Raw genomic sequence first — 21,194 nt, forward strand, 5'->3', positions numbered from 1 at the left:
AGAACAGACAGGGGTAATTACCAGTAGGGTGCTGAAGTGTGTGTACACTTAAATGTGTGTGAGTGTGTGCATGAAAGTGAGCGAGTGCACTGGCGAAATGTAATTACACACTAGATTGAAATAAAGACTACCAACTCCTGTCACTGCTTTTCCCTGCTGACACATGGAGTACATTTTGTCTGACATCATCAGTAAAGCTGAGATTCTGGGGATACAATGCCGGACAAAAGGCCCTATTCTGTCAAAGTTACTGGAGCTGACCTGTGCAGTGTCCATGTATCTTGCACTATGAAACACTTTGTCCCTCCAAGCACCCCTTTCCTGTCGCTTCCTTGGGGCAAGGAGCTCATCCAGTTTAATGGTTGATGTTCGTGGCCCATTCCCTACAGACCCGTTGCTCACCCTCACCCTGTCAGAGCCGTGTCTACAGGGCACACATAATGAAGAGAATAGAAAATTGAACACAAGACCCCAGAGCACATCATTAAACTATTTTCTGTTACAGTACTCAGTATAAAAGTGAAAGAAAACACTGCTGCCAGGTTGTTAAGAACCCACAGCCACAGCTCACAGTGGGATGCTCAGGTCTCTCTGGTTTTACTGGTGGGGTAATCCCAGCACCACCAAGGTTTTAAGACACTGTTTCTCACCAGGAAATCTTGCTGGAGACCTTTCAGCAGTTTATTTCAGCATTGTTATTTCCTGCCAGTGTTCAGAAATTGTTGGTAGTTTATGTAAAAGGATTTAACTGGTGGGTCTCGGGTAAGATGCCTTTTAGCTTACAAAATTTAATGTAAAAAAGTAATATCTTCAATTTCAGGCTGACAAGCCATGCTTTGTGTCACTAGAGCCCAGTGCAGAGATGCTCACAAGTCTTTGAGCTAGAGTCCAAGTCAAGTCTCAAGTCTTTGAGCTAGAGTCCAAGTCAAGTCTCAAGTCTTTGAGCTAGAGTCCAAGTCAAGTCTCAAGTCTTTGAGCTAGAGTCCAAGTCAAGTCTCAAGTCTCTCGTGGTTATTACGAATGTTGTGTCACCTGCTGCGTTCAATCCAGGTTGCTAATAAAACTGCATAGCTTTAAGGAATTCTGTAACTGTAACCTGTTTTTCAGTTACAGAGCACAACCATGTAATGTGCAATGCAATTATTGACAGCTTTTTAAATACTGTAAGTCAACACACTCCCCAGACTCTTAGACCCAGTGTAACGTTAACTAAATAAAACTGTGATGTTGCATAATCAACAATAAACCTGTAACCTGTTTTTAACTTACAGAGCACAACCATGTAGCCTAATGTACAATGCGTCCACAACTAATGACAGCTTATTAAATACTGTAAGTCAACACACTCCCCAGACTCTCAAACCCAGTGTAAGTTATAACTAAATAAAACTGTAAAGTTAAATAGTCAACAATAAAGCTGTAACCTGTTTTTAACTTACAGAGCACAACCTGTGCAATGCAGTTAATGACAGCTTATAAACTACTGTAAAGATGATGATACACAGAACAACTTTTAGAGCAATGGTGCTGGGCAATGTTGCCATCAATGGTAATGAGTAAAGATTACTACCGTTTTCCCCTCCTTCCACGACTCCACCACCCTCCCCGTACCACCGCTATCCGTTCAAAACATAGTCAGACTTGCCACCAGCAAGATTGCCCAGCAACATTGCTCAAAAAGTTGTCCCGTGTATCATCAGCTTAAGTCAACACATTGTTCTGACACTCAAATCAATAAACTGTAACCTGTTTTTAACTTACAGAGCACAACCATAATGTGCAATGCAATCACTGACAGCATAAACTACTGTAAGTCAACAATCTACTAGACTCTCAAACCAATGTAACGTTATAACTAAATAAAACTGTAAAGTTACATGATCAACAATAAACCTGTAACCTCTTTCTAGCCAACGGTAATAATTAAGGTGATGGCAGCCAGCGGGACGTAATGATTACGTTAATCGACCACCACAAGTTTGGCAAGTAAACAAACGCTCATTCATCTTTTCATAACGAACGACAGCCGCAGATGCTACGTGTTACGTATGCAGGTTATAGGTAATGGTGGGAGGAGAATAATGGCAAGCTCATCAGAAGTTTCCTAAAAATAAACATTGTTCACGAGTCCCGCACCTCAAGTCCAAGTCAAGTCTGAAGTCATTTGAGGACAAGTCTCAAGTCGAGCCTGAAGTCACTGTGTGTGCGACTTAAGTCGCACTCGAGTCCGAGTCTCTAACTCGAGTCCCCATCTCTGGCCCAGTGCAGAAAACTGTTGGAGAGTCATGAGTGGAGCCACAGAGTAGACTAGTTGTATTGCAGATTATGACTTTACATACCAAACACATACACTGATATATTTTAAATGCCCAATGGTCCATCATGTAGTTAAGATTAACATTACCACACTTGTAACACATTTATGTATCAATAATGTAACACTTTAAAAGGGCCCATTTTACAATGAATACTTTTGGTAATTAAATATTACTTTGTAATGGAATATATTTACATTTTGGTTTAGAAACTATTTAGGTTTCCCTTGTCTTTACATTATTAAAACCATGGCTAAAGTTTTTTTTTTTTTCCTAGCTACATGTTCAGCGTTTCTGAATTATTCCAAAAATTTTAAAAATGCATATTTATCAGTTTATTGCTAAGTAAAATGCAGAAACCCAAGCCAGAGCCTCGGGCCATTGTTTTTTAAGACTTGAGCCAAAATCATCCATGAGAGGATGTTCTGACAGAGAGGATCAACATATTTTGGGCTGAACTGTCATGATGAATCTGTCATTTTGAAGGAAAACTATTTCTATATTGAGATGAGATACATGCATGCTCATGCACCCCCAACACATACTGTTAAGGTTCACTGGCTTTTTATTCCATTTTTTATTTTAATCATATTCAAATTTGCATTTTTTGTGTGTGTGTGTGTAGTCTCAGATGAAGATGAAGTCTGCGGGCGTCGTGGATGGAGGCTTGTTCACAGAGAGCTATTGTAACATCTGCAATGCCCAGCTCATCTCTGAGTCCCAGCGCACCGCTCACTATGAGGTAAGTCCGTATCTGCTCATACAGGAATGTTCACACAAAACAAAAATAAATTTTAAATAAATTTTTGCGACGCTACGACTGCTGCTTTGACAGGAAGATTCCTGCACTGTATACTTTGTCTCAGTCTTATTTGTACCAATTTGTGATTGTGTTGTTCAAAACAGTGCTCATCCATTATACATAGCCTTAGTATGGTAATGGTAGTCACTTGCACACAAACAAACATACACATACTTTTTTTAATGTAGTCTACCTCTCAGTAGATTCCCTGAGAGTAATTTAATGAATGGCCATTAAATAATCAGCCCTGTGCATTATTTAACTAGGATATACTATATGTTTGTGTGTATGTGTGTGCATGGGCACATATGTATGTGCTCTTGCGTGCATGTACTTCATTGAGGTCGTCCTTGATTACAAGACACAATTGGGATTAAGAAGCAGATTAATGAGGACAAGGCCCTTATCTGGAGTGAATTAAGCAAGGGCATCAACTGTGTGTATGCGTCTGCATGCATGTGTACCAGCCACATTCACTTGATAGTAATCTATTTCTGTCTCTCAAACTTAGTCTGAGTTGTGCAGACAAATGGTCGAGCTTTTTCAGAGTCACAGCATGCCCTTGGTGTCAGTAGTTTCAGAGGTCTGTAGATCAAGGAGATGAGACAAGAAATGGTTTGAAGGCAGGGAGTTTTTGCATGTTAGATACAATTAGGATAGAAGGCAAGGAAAGGCAACTTCTATAGAACATTTCATACTAACTGAAAGACACAGAGACAGCAACAACAGGATAAAAAAAAGAGTGCTATTATAGGAAATGAATTATTGAGGAGTCCAGGGCTGAAGCCTTTGGAGGCCCCAGGTGCGATATAATACGCTTTCATTTACATTTTTTGTTTACATGTATAGAGTATGTGCCTATATTCGCCAGATCACAAGTCTGATTGCAGTCCATCCCTACTCCGATCCAGAAGGTGGAGTAATGCACCTGAGGGTGTTTGGTAAATGCACAAAACACCAGAAGAATAATCTTAGTTTCAGTAGTTTAATTACAACAAAAAACTGTCAGCTGCACAGCTGCAAAAGTAGCTAGCTAACAACCATTCATAAACTAACATACATGGAGGACTCACATAGGTGGACTACGAGTGAGACATCAGTTTTAGCGTCTTCAGGGACCATTGAATAATCTCCAGGTTACTGTTCAGGGATCAGATAAACGCCACAACAAATGGTGTCCGACAATGGTGTGCACTGACTCTTCCAAATGAAACATCATGTGGAACCACTGTCTGATACTGTAACAAAGTAGTAAAGTCGCTTAATGTTGAGAATGTGAATCTGATCATATATGAAACATTCTGCATATATAAACAGACACGCAAGGATGACGTTACATTTGTTTTATAGTTGTCCTCTACTCTGTCTGTATCCTCCAACTTGATTTGACACTTGGAAAAACAGAGAAAGAAAGAGACAAAGAGACATGCATAGTCCATTAGAGTAGGGTTAGCACTGAGGGTCAGTGCTGGGTAACCATGGTGACACAAGGTCCCGCTTTTAGCCCATATCCCAGAGCCATCAACTGCATGACCATTTATACACCTATAAACACAAGCATACACACACACAGACACACACACAGACAGACAGACAGACACACACACAGACACACAGACAGACAGACACACAGACACACAGACAGACAGACACACAGACACACACACACACACAGACACACAGACACACAAGCAAGCAAGCACTGACAAAATGCATTAAAGCAGTCTGACAAGTGAGGAGGCATGTGAGGTAGAGCTTTCTTGTCCCGGGGGCCGAGGATCCAATCTAAGCACTGGAGCAGCAAGTACAGTGTCTGTTGTCAGAGTCTCCCATTCGCTTTCTTTGTGTCCTGTTCAGCCATGATATAGACTTACACTTAAAGTACATTTTCATCTACAAAATGTAATTCCACAAATCATATGGATTAAACGGTAAAGTGATTCCTTCGCAGGGAATTCCAGTTCTAGGTAAAGCCAGCTTAAAACACTTGACAAATAGTCTCATCCTAATGTATTGACCTCATCAGTCCAAAGTTTAACATTTTTCTGCCTTGATGCTTTTCATAATCACAATCTTGACTTGTGTCCCTGCACTCTGTTCATACAATAGTGTGCTGTAAAGATACAGAAGCAAGTGCTAACAGTGTCGACAGTGAATAATTGCACCAGCAGTGTAATTTATAGATAATAATAGACATCATATAGTAGAAAGGAGTGAAGGTCAGAGCATGCCAATAAAATGCTATGTATGGAGCAAGACTGTTGTGTCAGCCTTCTACACAAACACATAGAGCATGTCTAAACACATGCACTTATCTTTACCCTGTAGTATGTGCAGTGATTTTTATTGTTCCGCATTAAAGTGACAGTTAGCAGCTTCAAGGACTGCTCGCTGTCCTTTCATATAAACACTACAGTACATTTCCGCTTATTATAGCTTATAGTCTTTATAGTGTAAAGCCCTGCGACCGAGGCAGACAAAAACACACAGGTGGGGTGAAAATACAACAATAACAAATAAGTAAGCAGCACAAAAACCCAAATATATGCTTGAACCTCTTCACCAAAAGAATTTAATAGTATGCAGACTAATTTCAATATAATAGCTGCTTTTTTGCTAATATGTTAATCTTTTTAATAATTGATTCCATAAAAAGACTGTTGTAGTTTTTATTTTTACTGTAACTTGAGCCATCCAAATTATTCCCTTATTCCCTAAATAAGTGCCAGTGTGTACATGTGAAGTAAAGAGTTTGTAACCCGCCACCACTTCTCTTACTCAACATCTTAGTTACTCAGGGCTCCCAGAAAGCTGAGGTTGGCTAAGGGGCCAAAATGTCTGCTTAGCATCATCAGCTGAAGCAGCGATAAAAGCTAGGAGGGAGCCCCCCCCCCCCCCAACACTTGGCTCACTTGATAAAATAAAACTCAGCTCACTGGCTAACACTCTCACTCTCACTTTCTGTTTTTCCCTCAGAGTAAGAAACATGCCAACAAGGTACGTCTGTTCTACATGCTTCACCCTGAAGACGGAGGACCACCTTCCAAGAGACTGCGGCCAGATAACCCAGTATGCTCTCACTGAGCGTGTGTTTGTGGAAGGACAATTATTTGCATGCTGAAATGTGTGTTTTTCGTGTATGGCAAAAACCTGAGCTGACCTGCCTGAGTTGACTGAGTCTAATCCTTTACTAGGCCTGTCCACTCTCAGGCTTGGTCACTGCAGCCAAGTGCTCATGGGAATATTTGTTTGAACTGTTGTGTGCAGTTGTTGTGCTATAATTCTCCTCAGAGAGGTTTTTCATTGGTGTCTCTGGTAAGATTTAGTGGAGGCAGACGCCACCAAGCAGCTCTATATCTGACTACTGCAGGCCGTGGCTACGGAGGTCAGTGCATTACCAATGTTTGTGTGTCTGTCTGTGTGTATGTGTTTTAGGTGGACCACTGTATATTTCTAGGGCTGTTTTCTGCAATTGTAGGAAATGCTGATGTTGCTTTTACATTCACAGTGAATCGTTGGCCTTCCAACATGAAGCACAACTGCTATTTTGCTGTTAATTAAATTTTGACTTTGTGTTTGTGAGTCTTGTGTGTGTTTGTGGGGTTGTGTCTATGAAAAGAAATGTCAACGTAATAGACTATTGTGAAGAAGGAGCTTTGCTATAGTACACTGTGTGCCCCATTTATTTGGCAAGCCTATAAGTCCCACATGGCATAATACACACATACACACACAGAATACATACAGTACCCACTTTGAGGACACAGCTGGTGGAAAAATAAAGCTTATCAAACTAACTGACAAGTCTAGCTGTGCCAGAGAGGAGGGGGGGGGGGGGGATGTGAAGCATCTCCAAAAACGGTGCAATGCCACAGCCAAGACCCTCAGCCGTAGTGCAGGGCCAATTAGCTCAGTACAGCAATTACCCTTTGCCCTCCACGGACTAACTTGACCAAAATGTTTGCAAACATCCCCAGTGTTAAGTGATTTCAGGTTACACTTAATGAATGAGCAATCCAAAGTTTAAAACCCTGACAAATAATGTTTGGGGTAGCTAGCAAACATCTTCAAAGGAAAAAGATGAAAGTTATTTCAGTTTCCATCAAATCCATAAATCCAGCTATGCTAAGGCATAAAGACAGCTCTGGATTAACAATTTCAAATATGAGCCAGAACAATCAAGTGGAGTAGGAGTTATCTGTTTTGGACACATCTTTGCGGACCAATGACAAGCGCGCAGCAGTACCGGGTGGCTGCTTTAGACCACGCATGTTGATAGATTAATGTTCTTTGTTGGTGTCTGATAACTTGTGGTGTTATCCCTTGTGTGCATGGAAGGGTTTGTCCCCTCACAGTTCGCAGTTACATGTAGTGTGTCTCGAGGCTCCATCCTCACACCATTTCTTTTGTCCATGTGTATCCAAAGTCTCTTTGCATAACTCTATTATATAAGCCTACATTTTAAGAACAATTCTAGAAGATCCCATAATTACCCCCTTTTTATACCCAGTGGAAAAAAATAGATCAATCCTGAGTTGTGAGACATTAAGGGCCAGGTCATGGTTGAAAAGAACTAGTTCACAGGACATTTTGGCTAAGGTGCTTATAGCGGTTAAGAAATTGTCGAACACCGCCCCGCCCACCAATTCCAACATCAATAAGTTGTGGGGAAAGGGGGTTTCCGTAGCTGGACTTGAAATTGTTTAATGTTTTTCACTCGACCAGATGGAATGTGTTTCTTAACACAAGCTGTACAATAAGATGTTAAAAAAAATTTGAAAAAAAATTATACACTTGCACCACACTCATGAAATAGGCATGTCAGGGGCACATGGGTTTATAAACACACTCACACATACTGTAGAAATGTACACACACCTGCGTCTCCATCTGTCTCCCTAAGTGAATAAGACATGACTCAGCCCCTCCTGGCTTCCAACTCATTTGGGACACTGAATACATACAGACCAACCATGTGCACACACACACATACAACACTCACCTCATCTGTTGTACTGTAACGTACTCTGAGCACAGCTCACAGCTAGCACTTCGTACCCTTTCACACATAGATGTGACATTGATTATCTGACAATGATGGTAAACTGACAACATTACTCTGGAGATGAAATTCTCACCATTCAATTTGAGACAAACGTTGCCTCTTTTATCTTTTCTTTTTCCTCCCGGGGGAGGTTTTGCACATTTTTTACCTTCACGTCATTGTGCTTTTGACTGCTTGTTCTCGTACGGATTGACATGGTGCAGTCCAATGGGACAACAGCAGAAAAGGATTTTTGGCGAGTGAATGAAATGCCAGTATCTACCCGGTGCAAAATGCCATGCCTTGAGGTTTGTGTGTTTGTGTGTAGGTGAAAGTGTTTGTCACAGAACAAACATAGAGAAAGTAGGTCGTAAAGGTGCTCCCAGATGAAAGGGGAGGGACTTTATCCTTTTTTCTCCCCTATTCTCCATCCTGCTCTTTCTCTTTGTCTGAGCAGTTTTCTACTTGCACAAAGGGCAAGAGATAACAAAATGCTTTTTTTCCTTGCCTTTTATTCTCCTCTAATGCTATATTTGCACCGTCGCTCCTTTCAATTTACACTTTCAGCACTTCTTCAAACTCCAAATGAGAGCGTCTGTTTCCCTGTGCTGCTCCATGTGTATATTTAGCAATGTTTCCCACAGCGCCTCGACACAGAGCAGTAGCAGAAGTAAGGAGGAGCAGAGAGAAAGCAAAACAGAAGGAGAGGAAGATTAACACAGCTAATTAGGAGTCTATTGTTAGGTGCATGAGCAAGATGAAGCCACCCAAACACAAAATATTCCGAGATACAGACGTCATTGTCAGGCAACGGATAACTAGGCACACATGCAGCATGTGCGCACACACAAACAGAAAGACTCATGACAATTAGGTCACATGCAAATCAGCCTCAACAGATGTGTGAGGTGCGACAGGTAGAGACAGTGAGGGACATAATCCAGAGTGGAATACTGAAATGAGCGACGGCAGAACTCAAAAGAAAAAACAGAAAGGTTGATGAATTTCAGCAGAGACGGACGATGGAAGAAAACAGTGAGTCAGAGATGCTGTTTATTGTTTAAAGTGGCAGCTGTAATGAGCTGACAATTATTCATGTCAGTCACCCACACACACTCGAGATTGTTTAAAACTTTCCCCGCACTGTCACTAATTCCCTGGTGTAACATCTGTCACTGAGCAACAGAATGTGCTTTGCCTTCTTCTTTCAAGTAGCGGCTTCTTTATGTTTTAGGCCCATCTCTGTCGACTGCCTCTTTTGCTTTTCAGTGTGTTTTGACAGGTGAGACCACTGCAGGCTGCCACAGAGAATCATCTCAGCCTTTTTGTCCTAAGTCAAAAAACACACAGTTGTGGGACAGCGGCTTGCTCACTGCGGTTGATTTTCCTCATCCTGGTACAACAAGATTTGGGTAGAACAAGATCTCAGCAGCGCTGCCCATAGGGAGGCAGAAAGTAAAGAAAGTAGGCAGGAAGGGGGAGGGGGGGACAATAAGATGAATAGGGAAGGAGATGAGAGGAGGAGCAGAAAGTACACATTAGAGAGGAGCTAGAACATTATGTGGAGAAATGGTAATGAGGGAGCGGGGGAAAGGTAGGTAAGAGATGGATGGAGTGAGAGGTATAAAAAAAAAAACTTGAGGAAGTGAGACTTGTCGTTCTGGGCACTGGGTCTCCCATGATGCTATCATGAATAAAGATCACGGGATAAATATAGATAAGCTGGTTTTACTTTACATACAAACAAATACTCACACACAAACAAATATGCACACACTTCCTTTGGCAACATGAGACAATGCTTCATGTGCTAATACGGCACACTGAAATGAATTTGTACCAAGTGAGAAGGAGAGGGAAACTGAGTTACTGGTGGAGATGGAGGAGGGGGCATGGGACAGTTCAGAGAAAGCCTTTAACATGATCACAGCGGGGACAGGCACTGGGGAGGAGAATAGGCGAGGCGGTGGGGGGAGGGGGGGTGGCAAGGGCCTGCCAATACAGATAAATATTTCATCCCACAACACACAGAGTCACTGAGACTGGTGCCCAGAGGGGGAGAGGAAGATGCAGAGAGGGAGAGAGAGAGAAAACGGCTGAGGGTGAAGGCAAAGCAAAAAGACAAAAAGCTAGAGCAGGAGAGAGTGAGGGAGAGAAAAAAGAGAGAGAGAAGAAGAAAAAGAGAAAGAGAGAGATGGGACAGCTGAGAGACAAAGCTAAGCCTGGAAGGTAAAGGTGTCCTTAACTCTCACATCCACTATCTGTGATGCTAACCAAGGCTGACACAAGACGCACGCACACACACACACACACACACGCATCCACAGAGACACACAGTACTCACCCACACACTCAGATATGGTGTCGGAGACACTTTTCTATTATTGTCCTCTTGCCCAGGACTGAGGTTTCTCTCCTCCAACTCGACGTCACACCTGGACTAGAGAGAGCGCTGGTGTGAAAAGACAAAGAAAGAAAGAGAGGGAGAGATAGAGGAGACATGCAAACAAATAGAGAGTTCAGAAGAGGCAGAGAGAGAGAACAAAAGCCTGGATGAACAGACAGTGAGAAGGTGGAGGTTCAATGTGAGCAGCGAGTAGAAAGAAACTGGGGGAAAGTTGTGAAAACGTCACACTTAAAAGGTTGCACTGAGAGCGTGAAATATTGCTACACGAAAAAAACACTGAAACATATTTGTTTCAAACATGTTTGTTTCTTTTAAGCTGTGCCTGTTTCTTTTTTATTCATATATTTAAGTACGTGGGTTGCCAAACATTACACCCATATTTGTTTACAATGAGATCTCATTCCAAAACCACGGACCTTAAAATACTGCTTTAACAGCCTCCACTCCTCTGGCAGGGCTGTCAACAAAATTTAGGAACCTGGCTGCAGGGATTTGCTTCCATTCAGCCATAGGTGAATGACTGAGGTCAGGGATCGATGTTGGATGATAAGACAGGCCTCACAGTCTGTCCTAATTTATCTCAAAGGTGCTGGATGGGGTTGAGGTCAGGCTTTTGTGCAGGCCAGTCACGTTCTGTTTCAACAAACTCAGAAAAGTCTTTCTAAACCTTGTGTATGGGGAAAGAAAAAAGATCTGTATGCAGATCTTCAGTCTCTGATACTCCCCTCTTCTGGATTATATGTCGTTCTACAAAGTTTTTGTCCAAAAAGTTTTTTCATCCAAGAGTTTGCTTAGGGTTATTTCTCAGATTTTAAAAATGTTGTGCCTGTTAAGGGCTAGGTTTACAAGCAAATGCCACAGTTCCATCAATCATTACTGGCAATTTGGGATCATTTCTAAAAATTACTGGATCTTCCAGACATGCAGCTGACAGTAGATTTTAGTTTTTCCTTTAGTTCATACTGATGGGCATAAACAAACAGCAAAGGCTTGAGAGAAGGAGAAATATTGCTTGAAGTCTATGTTTGTGTGTGTGTGTGTGTGTGTGTGTGTGTCTGGCAGATGTGTGTCATTGAGTGTATTTGCATGTGTTAATGTGTGTGTTTGTGTCAATCAGGCAGTTGGTCTTTTTGTTGGTGTTTCCTCTCTCCCTTGGGGAGCAACTCCCCCTCATCATTAGTAATGAACCAGCAGTGGTGAAAGGGCCAAGCCACAGTCTCAGCCCAGAGAGACAGATGAATATTTGATCAGACCTCTATTTGCTTGTGTGTGTGTGTGTGTGTGTGTGTGTGTGTGTGTGTGTGTGTGTGTGTGTGTGTGTGTGTGTGAGACAAAGCTCAAGGAGGTCAGCCCCAAGTGTATATCTTTCCATTTCTCATTTCCCCCTGCATCCTGCCTCTCCTTTTCTCACCTTCACCTCTCCCTGCCTCTCTTTTCACATCATTCCTTTCTTCACCTCTAATTTCCTTTTCACCTCCCTCACCGTCTCCTCCCACGTGACCCATTTTTCTCTCTCCCTCTCCCATCCACCCCTCTCTTTTACCATCTCTCCCTCCTCTCCTGCTGCAGGACTGTGCAGAGACAGAAGTGGACAGGAACAAGTGCTGTACCTTGTGTAACATGTTCTTCACCTCCGCCATTGTGGCCCAGTCCCACTACCAGGGCAAGACCCACGCCAAGAGAGTCCGCCTTGTGCTGGGGGAGCCGCCCAGCCTACCCACAGCCATGACCAGCCCTACAAACACAGGTATCTCACATACCTGTCTCGCTATGTGGGTTTGATTTTAGCAAAAAGGGCCATGTATTTTACAATACTTGAAATGCAATCACAGCAGGTATTTAGCAGCTAAAGAAGTCAGAAGAAGAGTGTCAGTTGAGTTTTGGGAAACAAAGGGAGTATTAAACTGATTCTTTGAGCAAGCTTGTCTTCATCTGTCTGTCTTCAGGTCAGGTTTGAAAGTGAAGGCCTGACAAATCCAATCTATCAATCTTCTGACTATAAACTCGTACTTTGGTGATCAGCCCTTTCAGCCCTAGCTGATCAATACCTCTATTGGATTCCAATCTTGGTGTTTGCAAACACAGCTCGTCCTCACCGAAGAGCAAGGTAATTAACATGGTCGTAAAACACTCTCACCTCCGCTCGCACACACCCACAAAATCCAGACAGCCACTTTTTGCGACATGAGAACTATTTTTAGTTCAAAGCATGTATTTTTATCTGAAGTGGATTTGGAAAGCTTTAGTCATGCTTCAGTCAAAATGTCTAGCCTGGATATCAGAGCAGGAAAAAAGTGTCTGGAAAGGCTAACATGCCAGAGGCCCAAGAAGTAAAATTTTGAAGGTGAAGCGCACAGACAGCCTTTAATTTACAAAGGTCTTATGATTAATAAAAAAATCTCCTTAACAAATCCAGACATCCGCAAACTGATTTTTGTTCCTGCTCATGATTGTTTAAGATGGGCATTTTTTTAAGTGTCAGAGCTGGTGAGTCGTCTCCAGGGGAGCTTTACATAATGTGATTCAAATTGGATTCAAAGTGAAAATTCAAAGAGCCATAAACACGCAATCGCTACAAAATGGAGTGTTATAATCAAGCCCCTAAGTGACTTTTGCTAAACTTTGGCCTACTTTGGGAAAAGTGTCACTTCTATACAGCCGTTGCTATTGCGTTTCCCAGGGTTTTTGTGACAGTGGGACCTGGAGGAAAAGAAACAAGAGAACGAGAGCAAGGAGAGAGGAAGAGGGACCTGGGAGAGAAGAAGAAGATTTCAGGAGCGATTAAAGTCAAAAGTAGCCTTCATGATCACTTCGAGACGAGTGCTCCACAGAAGATGCACAGCCGAGCTGACAGGCTTGCGCGCACACTGGCACAAAAACACACATGTGCGCACACAATCATCACACACACTCAGAAGCAGGATGACTGATGCCTGCATATTTGTGCTGGACATTCACTTTCATCTACGGACACATGGACATTAATATACATACTGAAACACACTCAGTCACATACACGCACACAAACTACACAGTGAGGAGAGAGAAAGCGAGGGTCATGTGGAGAGCAGAGGCCTCCTCTTTCACACAACACACATCCCCATACACTCCAAACCACCACCACCTCCTCCTGAACACACACACAAACACTCGCTGCGCCCAACTGCGTGAAAAACACTTACTTCTCCTCCAGTGTGCAGAGATGGCAGTCATGGGAAAAGAAATTGTGGGAAAACAAAGGATGGAGAGGAAGAATGCATCCGAGGATCTCTCCCTGTTGCTGCTCAGCACGTGCTGTTTCACAGTGCTGTCGGAGCTCAGGAGCTTCATTCATGCACGGCCACACACAAACACACACACACACACACACCCAAATGCTGCACCAGAGATTTAAGGATGGCCTCGTCTTTGGGATTAATAGCGGTAATATAAAATGACAGTAAAAGAGTTACAGGGTTGCGTTTTGTAAGTGAGATGATAGTGTGGCAAAGGCAAACATAATTGAAGGGAATGTGAGTGGGTGTGGTTGGTGAAATGAGCTGAGACACAGCCATAGATACAGTAACTATGTGAACAGAGCCCGAAGACACATCAAGGTATGAGCAACCAATCAGCTTGCGGGGCTAGAGTCAAGTTAACACAGGCGCACACACAAACTGACGAACCTCGCACTCATGGTCACTGGTCAACAATTCCTGCATGCTCTTCATTTTTGTTATCAGTGAGCTGATGGTTGCTGTGAAAGAAGTGATGTGACTCATTTCGGCTTAAAAGCATGTGTGAGTGGGCTTTTGTTCACGATAAAAAATGTTTAAACATGCGGTATTGTGTCTGTGTACTCATAGTCGGTATAACTCGGGAGTCATTGACACATTGTAGATGGCGAATCGGCACATTTGGACACGCCATCTGGCATCAGAAGCTTTCTCACACAATTTGGCGGTGGACCTAACACCTCCTCCCTGTGTTCAAATAAACAGTTTGTGCAGAGATGATTTATTTGTTCCACGTACTGTACTTTACACACACAAGCAGCCTCTTCTGGAGCTTCATTCATGCGCACATGCACACACGCAAGCCTTTTCTAAAGCAAGGGTTATACATTCAACCCGCCACCCAAACACCTACGCGCACACACGGACACACATGCCGCCACACGCACATACGCAGTCTTCACTGTGTGAGCCACAACCATGTCCTGTGGACATGTCAGTGCCTCTTGGCTATTAATGGGCAATCACCATGGTAACCAGTGTCATGTCATGATGTAGCAGGTCACCTGGAAGTCTGCCATTTCTCTCTTTTTTTCATTCCCTCACAGAAGAGTGGAGAGGGGTGAAAGGGGAGGAAAGATGAGGGAAGAGGATATAGGTGAAAAAAAAGATGAAGCAGGAACATTCTGAAGTACTGGAGATTACAGCAGAAAGCATAGACTGTATAAAAGAAGTGGACGTAGCCATCATGACGTCACCCATTGGTTTGTGGAGTGCTGTTTTGAAGCCTCGAGCGTCACCATCTTCTTTTTTTTTGGACCAGAAGTGACCATATTTGGACGAGAGGGTGGTGGAGCTGGGCAGGGATAAACACTGCTACGCCTCTGTCCTGAAGGACAGGTCACTGTGGTAGTGACTTGCCAATCACAAGATAGCCACACCCTAAAGCAGGGGTCGGCAAATAGCTCTGGCATCGGGCCAAATTTTTTTAAAGCTGTTACATGGTGGGCCAGAACGAAGTTTTATTATGTCAAATCATTGTGTACTTGTGTGTACGTTTAGCTCAGTCGGTACTGTGTGGGACTCCCATTTGGAAAGGTTCTAAGATCGATTCCAACTAACTGTGGATATTTCTTTCTCCCTTGTTAAACAAATTGATTTTAAGGACACTTTTGCACATGCTCACAATAAAGCATGTGCTGCAGTTTGTGTGCTTCCCGGCATTTGATCCGCATTCATAAACCTACGGACGCTTATTTTCATTTCCCTGAGGAAATTTAATGGAATCCAATCACACGATTACTGATGGCTTTTTCAGAGGTGGGTCAAGCAGGCCAGAGTCTCTTCTGAATGTCATTCAGAACTCTTCAAAGTTAAAGCTCTCAATAAACTTGTCATTAAGCATTGCTGCAAAAAAAGTTCCAGCGCTTTTATTTTGGAGGCACAATCACTTAAGAGGAAGTGATTGTGTGAGTAACTGTATCTGTCATGAATGAGATCTATTGGATCTATTTCAGCACCATCCGCTATCAATTTATATATTTTTTATTTTTCTGCTATCAAAGCAATCTGGCCATGGGCCAGATATAATTGCTGGCAGGCCGGTCCTGGCCCGCGGGCCGCCTATTGCCAACCACTGCCCTAAAGACTACAGTGCTTCATCATTAATTATTCTCTAAGTGGGATCATCATTTACAAAATGAACATAATGCTGTAGAAGAAGAAGACTTGAAACTAGCGACTGAGACCATAAACTGAAATGAGAAGTCCCCCCCCCCCCCGCTGACCATTAGAAAGAATGCAGGTTCAAGGCACTTCTGCATTGGTTTCACTTTTCAGACCCGGCGGCTATGTCCACTTCTTTTATAAAGTCTATGGAAGAATGCCAGTTTCTAGCACTTGCAGACTGCTCCCTGGAGTGATGGCTTCCTCATAACCCTCATAGATGTTCCACAGATGTGGCCGACAGCAATCTATTGCACTTTGCTCTCAGTCTCGATCAGTACGAAGAGCATGTGTGTGTTTGTCTGTGTGTGTGTGTGTGTGTGTGTGTGTGTGTGTGTGTGTGAGTGTGTCTAAGCATGTAGTTGATATTTTTTGTCTGTGTCTGTGAAGAACGAGAGAGAGTGTGTGCATCTATGTGAATGTGAATGCATGAGATTTTTAGGATAATGTAATTTCATGAAAATATTTTATTTTCATATCATTTTTGCCATAACACATTTGCATTTGACTATGTAATATGCAATGTTAATATGCTCCCTCACTCTTTTCCTTCTATACCCCCCTGTCCCTCACTTCTTGTCTCCTATCTGTTCACCTCTTCCCTCAGATTCGTCCCCTTCCACCCCGGTGCCCGCAGACCCCACTGCGTGTCCCCCTCCTCCCCCTGCCCTGCCCTGGCCCATGGCGGTGGTCGGCGAAAATGGCGGCAGAGAGGCCGGGAAGTACTGCTGCCTGTGCGGCGCCTGGTTCAACAACCCACTGATGGCCCAGCAGCACTACGAGGGCAAGAAACACCGCAGGAATGCAGCCAGAGCACGCCTCCTGGAGCAGCTCGCAGGCAGTCTGGATGCCACGGAGAGCACAGGTCAGCCTCTTGGCCCCAAGCCCGACACAAGTGACAAGTGAAGGGCAGGAGGGGTGTTACGACTTTGTACGAGGAAAGACGATAAGGGGGAGATCACATTCAAGATCTGTGGCAGTGAGGGTGGACTTATGCCTTTTAATGTGGTGTGCATTTCACAGATATTATACTGAGGTAAGCGACACCAGTTACTTACAGATAAAATTAGCACTATCAGCGTATTCAGCTTATTCACATTCACCATACATGTGGACCTTTCTCCTGCCTCTTTGATATACACATATGTGTTCCTATTTAATCAGTCTCCCATAGATCAACCCCCTCTACCCACTGTTTATATATACAGTATAGAAGAACTGATGTCCCACAGATGGTTGGAATACCTTCTTATATTACCTTTACATTTAGATGCAGAATCATAAAGTTTTTTTTGTTCTGTAGGAGAGCCAACACATATACATATATATATATATATTAAAAGTCTGTCTGTGAAGTCAGCCTGTGAAAACAGCTGTATAATGTCATTTGTGGCTCTGAAGGTGCTTTGTCAAATCATTATCCAGATATCTCCTCCTAGAAAGCTTATGTTACAAACTGGGGCGTGTAGTTTGACAGACATGGGGGATTACCAGGTCTTGTCCAACAGAAAGACACTATGGAGTTACATTTTTGTAACTGCAGGAGCTATTGTCTTTGGAGCTTTGGTTTTTTAATCAGTCCCCAACTTTATGGAAATAAATGGTAATATTAAATCACTAGAGCACTCTTTGAAAGGTGTTTACTTACTGGATAAGTAATCTTAAGATTTGGACTCTAAGCTAATAAAATGAAAGAGTTAGCTCATCTACCATGGCAAGCAAATTTATGTCTCTCCCTAATTAACTGCGTATCTCAGTCCAAGTGAAATTTTGTCACATCGTATTCATCATCTGTTTACCACAGTCTAACCTTTTCATGTCGGTTGTCTGGGGTCACAGTCTCCTCTTGTTACAGCATAGTTTTCACACTTGTTAGTGTAAAACTGTCAAAAAAAAGAAATGGGACCTCTGTTGGCATGCTGCATGTAGCATACTTAAAATAAAATACACTACACAGTGCAGCAGCTCAGGCAGCTTAATAATAACACATTAAACACTAATATTTCTGCTGAGGGTTGAAACATGCGACTCACTCAGACTGAAGCTTCAATCAGGAACTTAAGTAAATGATTTAACTTACATTGTTTCTTACTGTACATTATTAACTGGTAAAACTAAGATCAAATTACAGTTACCATAGCGAGTCCTGGGTATTAATTACTATTCTGTGTCTTTCTCTCCCCCTTAATTCCTCCCCTCACCCACATAAACACTTCCACGCACAAACATAGCAGTAAGAGGTCACATGCTCACACACATTCTAATGAAATTATTAATAGTATTTGGCAGAGAAAGTGCGTTCCCTTTTCTGGTTCCTATGAGCGATATCATCCATCATCCTACTGCAGCACGCAGCTCAACACGCACACGAGTGCCGCACAACACCTCTACCGCACACGCATTACGAGTTTGACGCACTCGTACTACATACACGGCACACTGCCACACACACGCGCAAATCCTCCGTGAGCCGAAGCCATGCCTTTCGCTTTGTGCTCCAGGTGCCATGACACAAACCATCATCTCAGGAAGCCAATCATATTAAAAGCATGAGTCATGTTGCCGCCTACACTGGCTCAGAGGCTTTAAGAGGTGTCATGTTGGATATCGTCCTCCATCCACACGCTGTGACCCAGATCCCACAACCTCAGCTGATTTGTTTTTGGGGGGGAGGATTTTGACACCAAATCTCAGCACGTAACTACAGAACACATTGTAAATATATAATAGACATATATAAAAGTCAGATTTTCCGTTTGATGGATCCCCTATATTTGCACTCAGTGAGGAGTGACGCTCCACTGCAAAATCTATTACCCGTTTTGTTATCAAGGGCAATGAACTGGTCTAAGATTTCTAAGTGAGCTCGCTGCTGACGTGGTCTATTATACGTGCCATCAATCAAGTGTTTGTTCCACTGCCTTTAGTCTGAAACACTTTGTACATCACAGTGCGACTCCATTGTCAGGAATCGTTTGTTCTGCAGCTAGACACATTTCCATTGGTGCAAGATTCTCACATCTGATTGGCTTTTATCACCACTTCAGGTGTGAAGTCACAGGTGTGCCGGGTGTAATCTCAGAGGGAGGGTCGGCGCGAGGCGGCAGCTGAGCTAAGAGAGTGGGAGGAGGGGGAAGGGGGGATATGTTCTCAGCCAAGTACAGATTCATCTCTGCCCTTTTGTCCTTTCTTTTCCCTTTGAGGAACTGTTTTCTCTTTACATTCTTTGTATATTTTTTCCCACCCCCTACACTCTGTCTTGTGTACTTGTTTGTTGTTGCTGTGGTTGTTTTGTGTGAAAATGTGTGTGCGTACACCACTAGGGGCTCTAATCTCTCGTCATGTCTCATCTGTCATCCTCATTAGCTCCCCACGAGGCACAGGTGAATTATTTACACACCAATATTCTCTCTCTCTCTCTCCAAACTATAGCTACAAAGCCTTCCTTGCTGTATTGTCTGGTTGTGTCCTATTGATGATACTGACCTTTACTTGTACTTGTATATTCTCTCCTGCCCCCCCCCCCCCCCTTTCACACTCTCACAACCAAAACATATCACACAATCCCTATGACATTTATATCTGCTTCTTACTCTAGGATTTTTCTGGTGTAATTGCACAGACATGGCACAGGGGAGAATGTCGTTATTTTCCACGCTAGGTGCCAGACAAAACCCTTGGAGATGGATTACAGAGGTGGACACGGGAGTTGCAGTGGGGGTGGCTACTGATGAGGGATGGAGCCTGGCTGACTCAACTGTGTCTTTACATAAATCACGACCCGGGTAGAAACCCCTCTAGACAGCGGCAGCGCATTGTTTCTTCTCTCTAGAGACTCAGTAGAGTATTAGACGCAGTGAGATAAGCGTCTAGGACTGGAGTGTGTGTGTCCGCGTATCTGTGTGTGTGGGTGTGTGCGTTTATTTGTGTGTGTGAAAGAGAGGGTGAAGTACCAAGGCAGAGAAAATTTCTGTGTAATTGATGACTGTGCTTGAGTTGGGAGGCAGAGCTGACCTCTCCCATGAAACAGCGCACACTGTGACACAGTCACACAAGCAAGCTTACATACATGCACACATAAACAAGATATACTGTAGGCATTGTAGATACATATACACAATTTCTATACATGATTTAGTTTTTCTTACAACGCTAATATTAAACCTCAGTGTTTCCCACTCCTGCCCCTAACATTTTATTGTTTTTTTTTTACTTTTACTGGACACATGTAATATGTTTTATACTTTCTGTGAATATAATCCAATTAATCTTATTTTCATCCTGTATAAACACCTTATTTGAAAACCGGACGTCGTCACATGTGTATCCTCTACTTGCGCTAAATTCATCAAGTCCGACCCAGTTTGATAAATAATGTTGTATGTGGTTTTCGTATCGCGTAACATGAAGACTTCACAGCCTCTCTTCAGGTAGACAACACTTGTCTTTGTAAAGAGAGAAAATGACAGGATAAAGTCGCTAACCTGCCTGTCAGCTCGCTCTGGGCCCTTTCACTTACCATAAAGGCTTGAATACGTGTGCACTTCAAATTTAGGCGCGGCTAGCTTAATCGCCTTCTCACAGACAAGTGACAGAAACAGTTAACGTTACCGTAGAAAAGTCTTGAGTCGGATGCCAAAGTGTGTGAGTGTGCAAGCTCACAGCAGCGCGGAGCAGCGCCCAAAACACAAAAAACACAACTTTAGAGGTCTGAAATGTTATTATGAGATGTGTAAAAATATTTTCGGTTCATTCTGAAACTATGGCGGAGCAAATTAGAGACCGCCATGGTCTCATTAATTAATGGGAAACACTGAACCAGCAATAACAATCCATAATTAAAATAAAAAGATTCATTTAAAATATTATTTATATATTTATATATTATTTAAAATAAAAAGATTCATTTACTTCCATTATCTTTAAGTTTAGGTAGACAACTTGCATTAGGAGGAATTAAATAAACATTTTGGCATATTTTGTTAAGTGAAAAATGGTTAATGGTTAAAGCATATAGGAGTATATTTTTTTCCAAACTAAGTTCTAGAAAAAGTTTATTGAAAGATTTTGATATCAGTCCATAACTCTGGTATCATATTGGCACTGATGTCGAACATGTTCAAACAAAACTCAGCCTGAATATCAATACATTCTTATAAACTACCTTTATGAATTATTCATTGGTTAA

At 42.6% G+C, this 21,194-nt stretch overlaps 1 protein-coding gene across 1 annotated transcript in view; it reads left to right on the forward strand.

Annotated features, from left to right (window-relative positions):
• The window catches only part of zgc:171482 (zinc finger protein), a 107,204-nt gene that overhangs the window by 70,225 nt on the left and 15,785 nt on the right, over positions 1 to 21,194 (forward strand). The window contains exons 2-5 of the mRNA XM_046070139.1: positions 2,941 to 3,057; positions 6,094 to 6,186; positions 12,138 to 12,315; positions 16,614 to 16,871. Coding sequence (XP_045926095.1) covers positions 2,947 to 3,057; positions 6,094 to 6,186; positions 12,138 to 12,315; positions 16,614 to 16,871 — 640 coding nt within the window. The 5' untranslated portion in view covers positions 2,941 to 2,946. The remainder of the gene's footprint in view (positions 1 to 2,940; positions 3,058 to 6,093; positions 6,187 to 12,137; positions 12,316 to 16,613; positions 16,872 to 21,194) is intronic.

The sequence above is a fragment of the Micropterus dolomieu genome, linkage group LG15 (assembly GCF_021292245.1).
Source record: "Micropterus dolomieu isolate WLL.071019.BEF.003 ecotype Adirondacks linkage group LG15, ASM2129224v1, whole genome shotgun sequence".
Classification (NCBI taxonomy): domain Eukaryota; kingdom Metazoa; phylum Chordata; class Actinopteri; order Centrarchiformes; family Centrarchidae; genus Micropterus; species Micropterus dolomieu.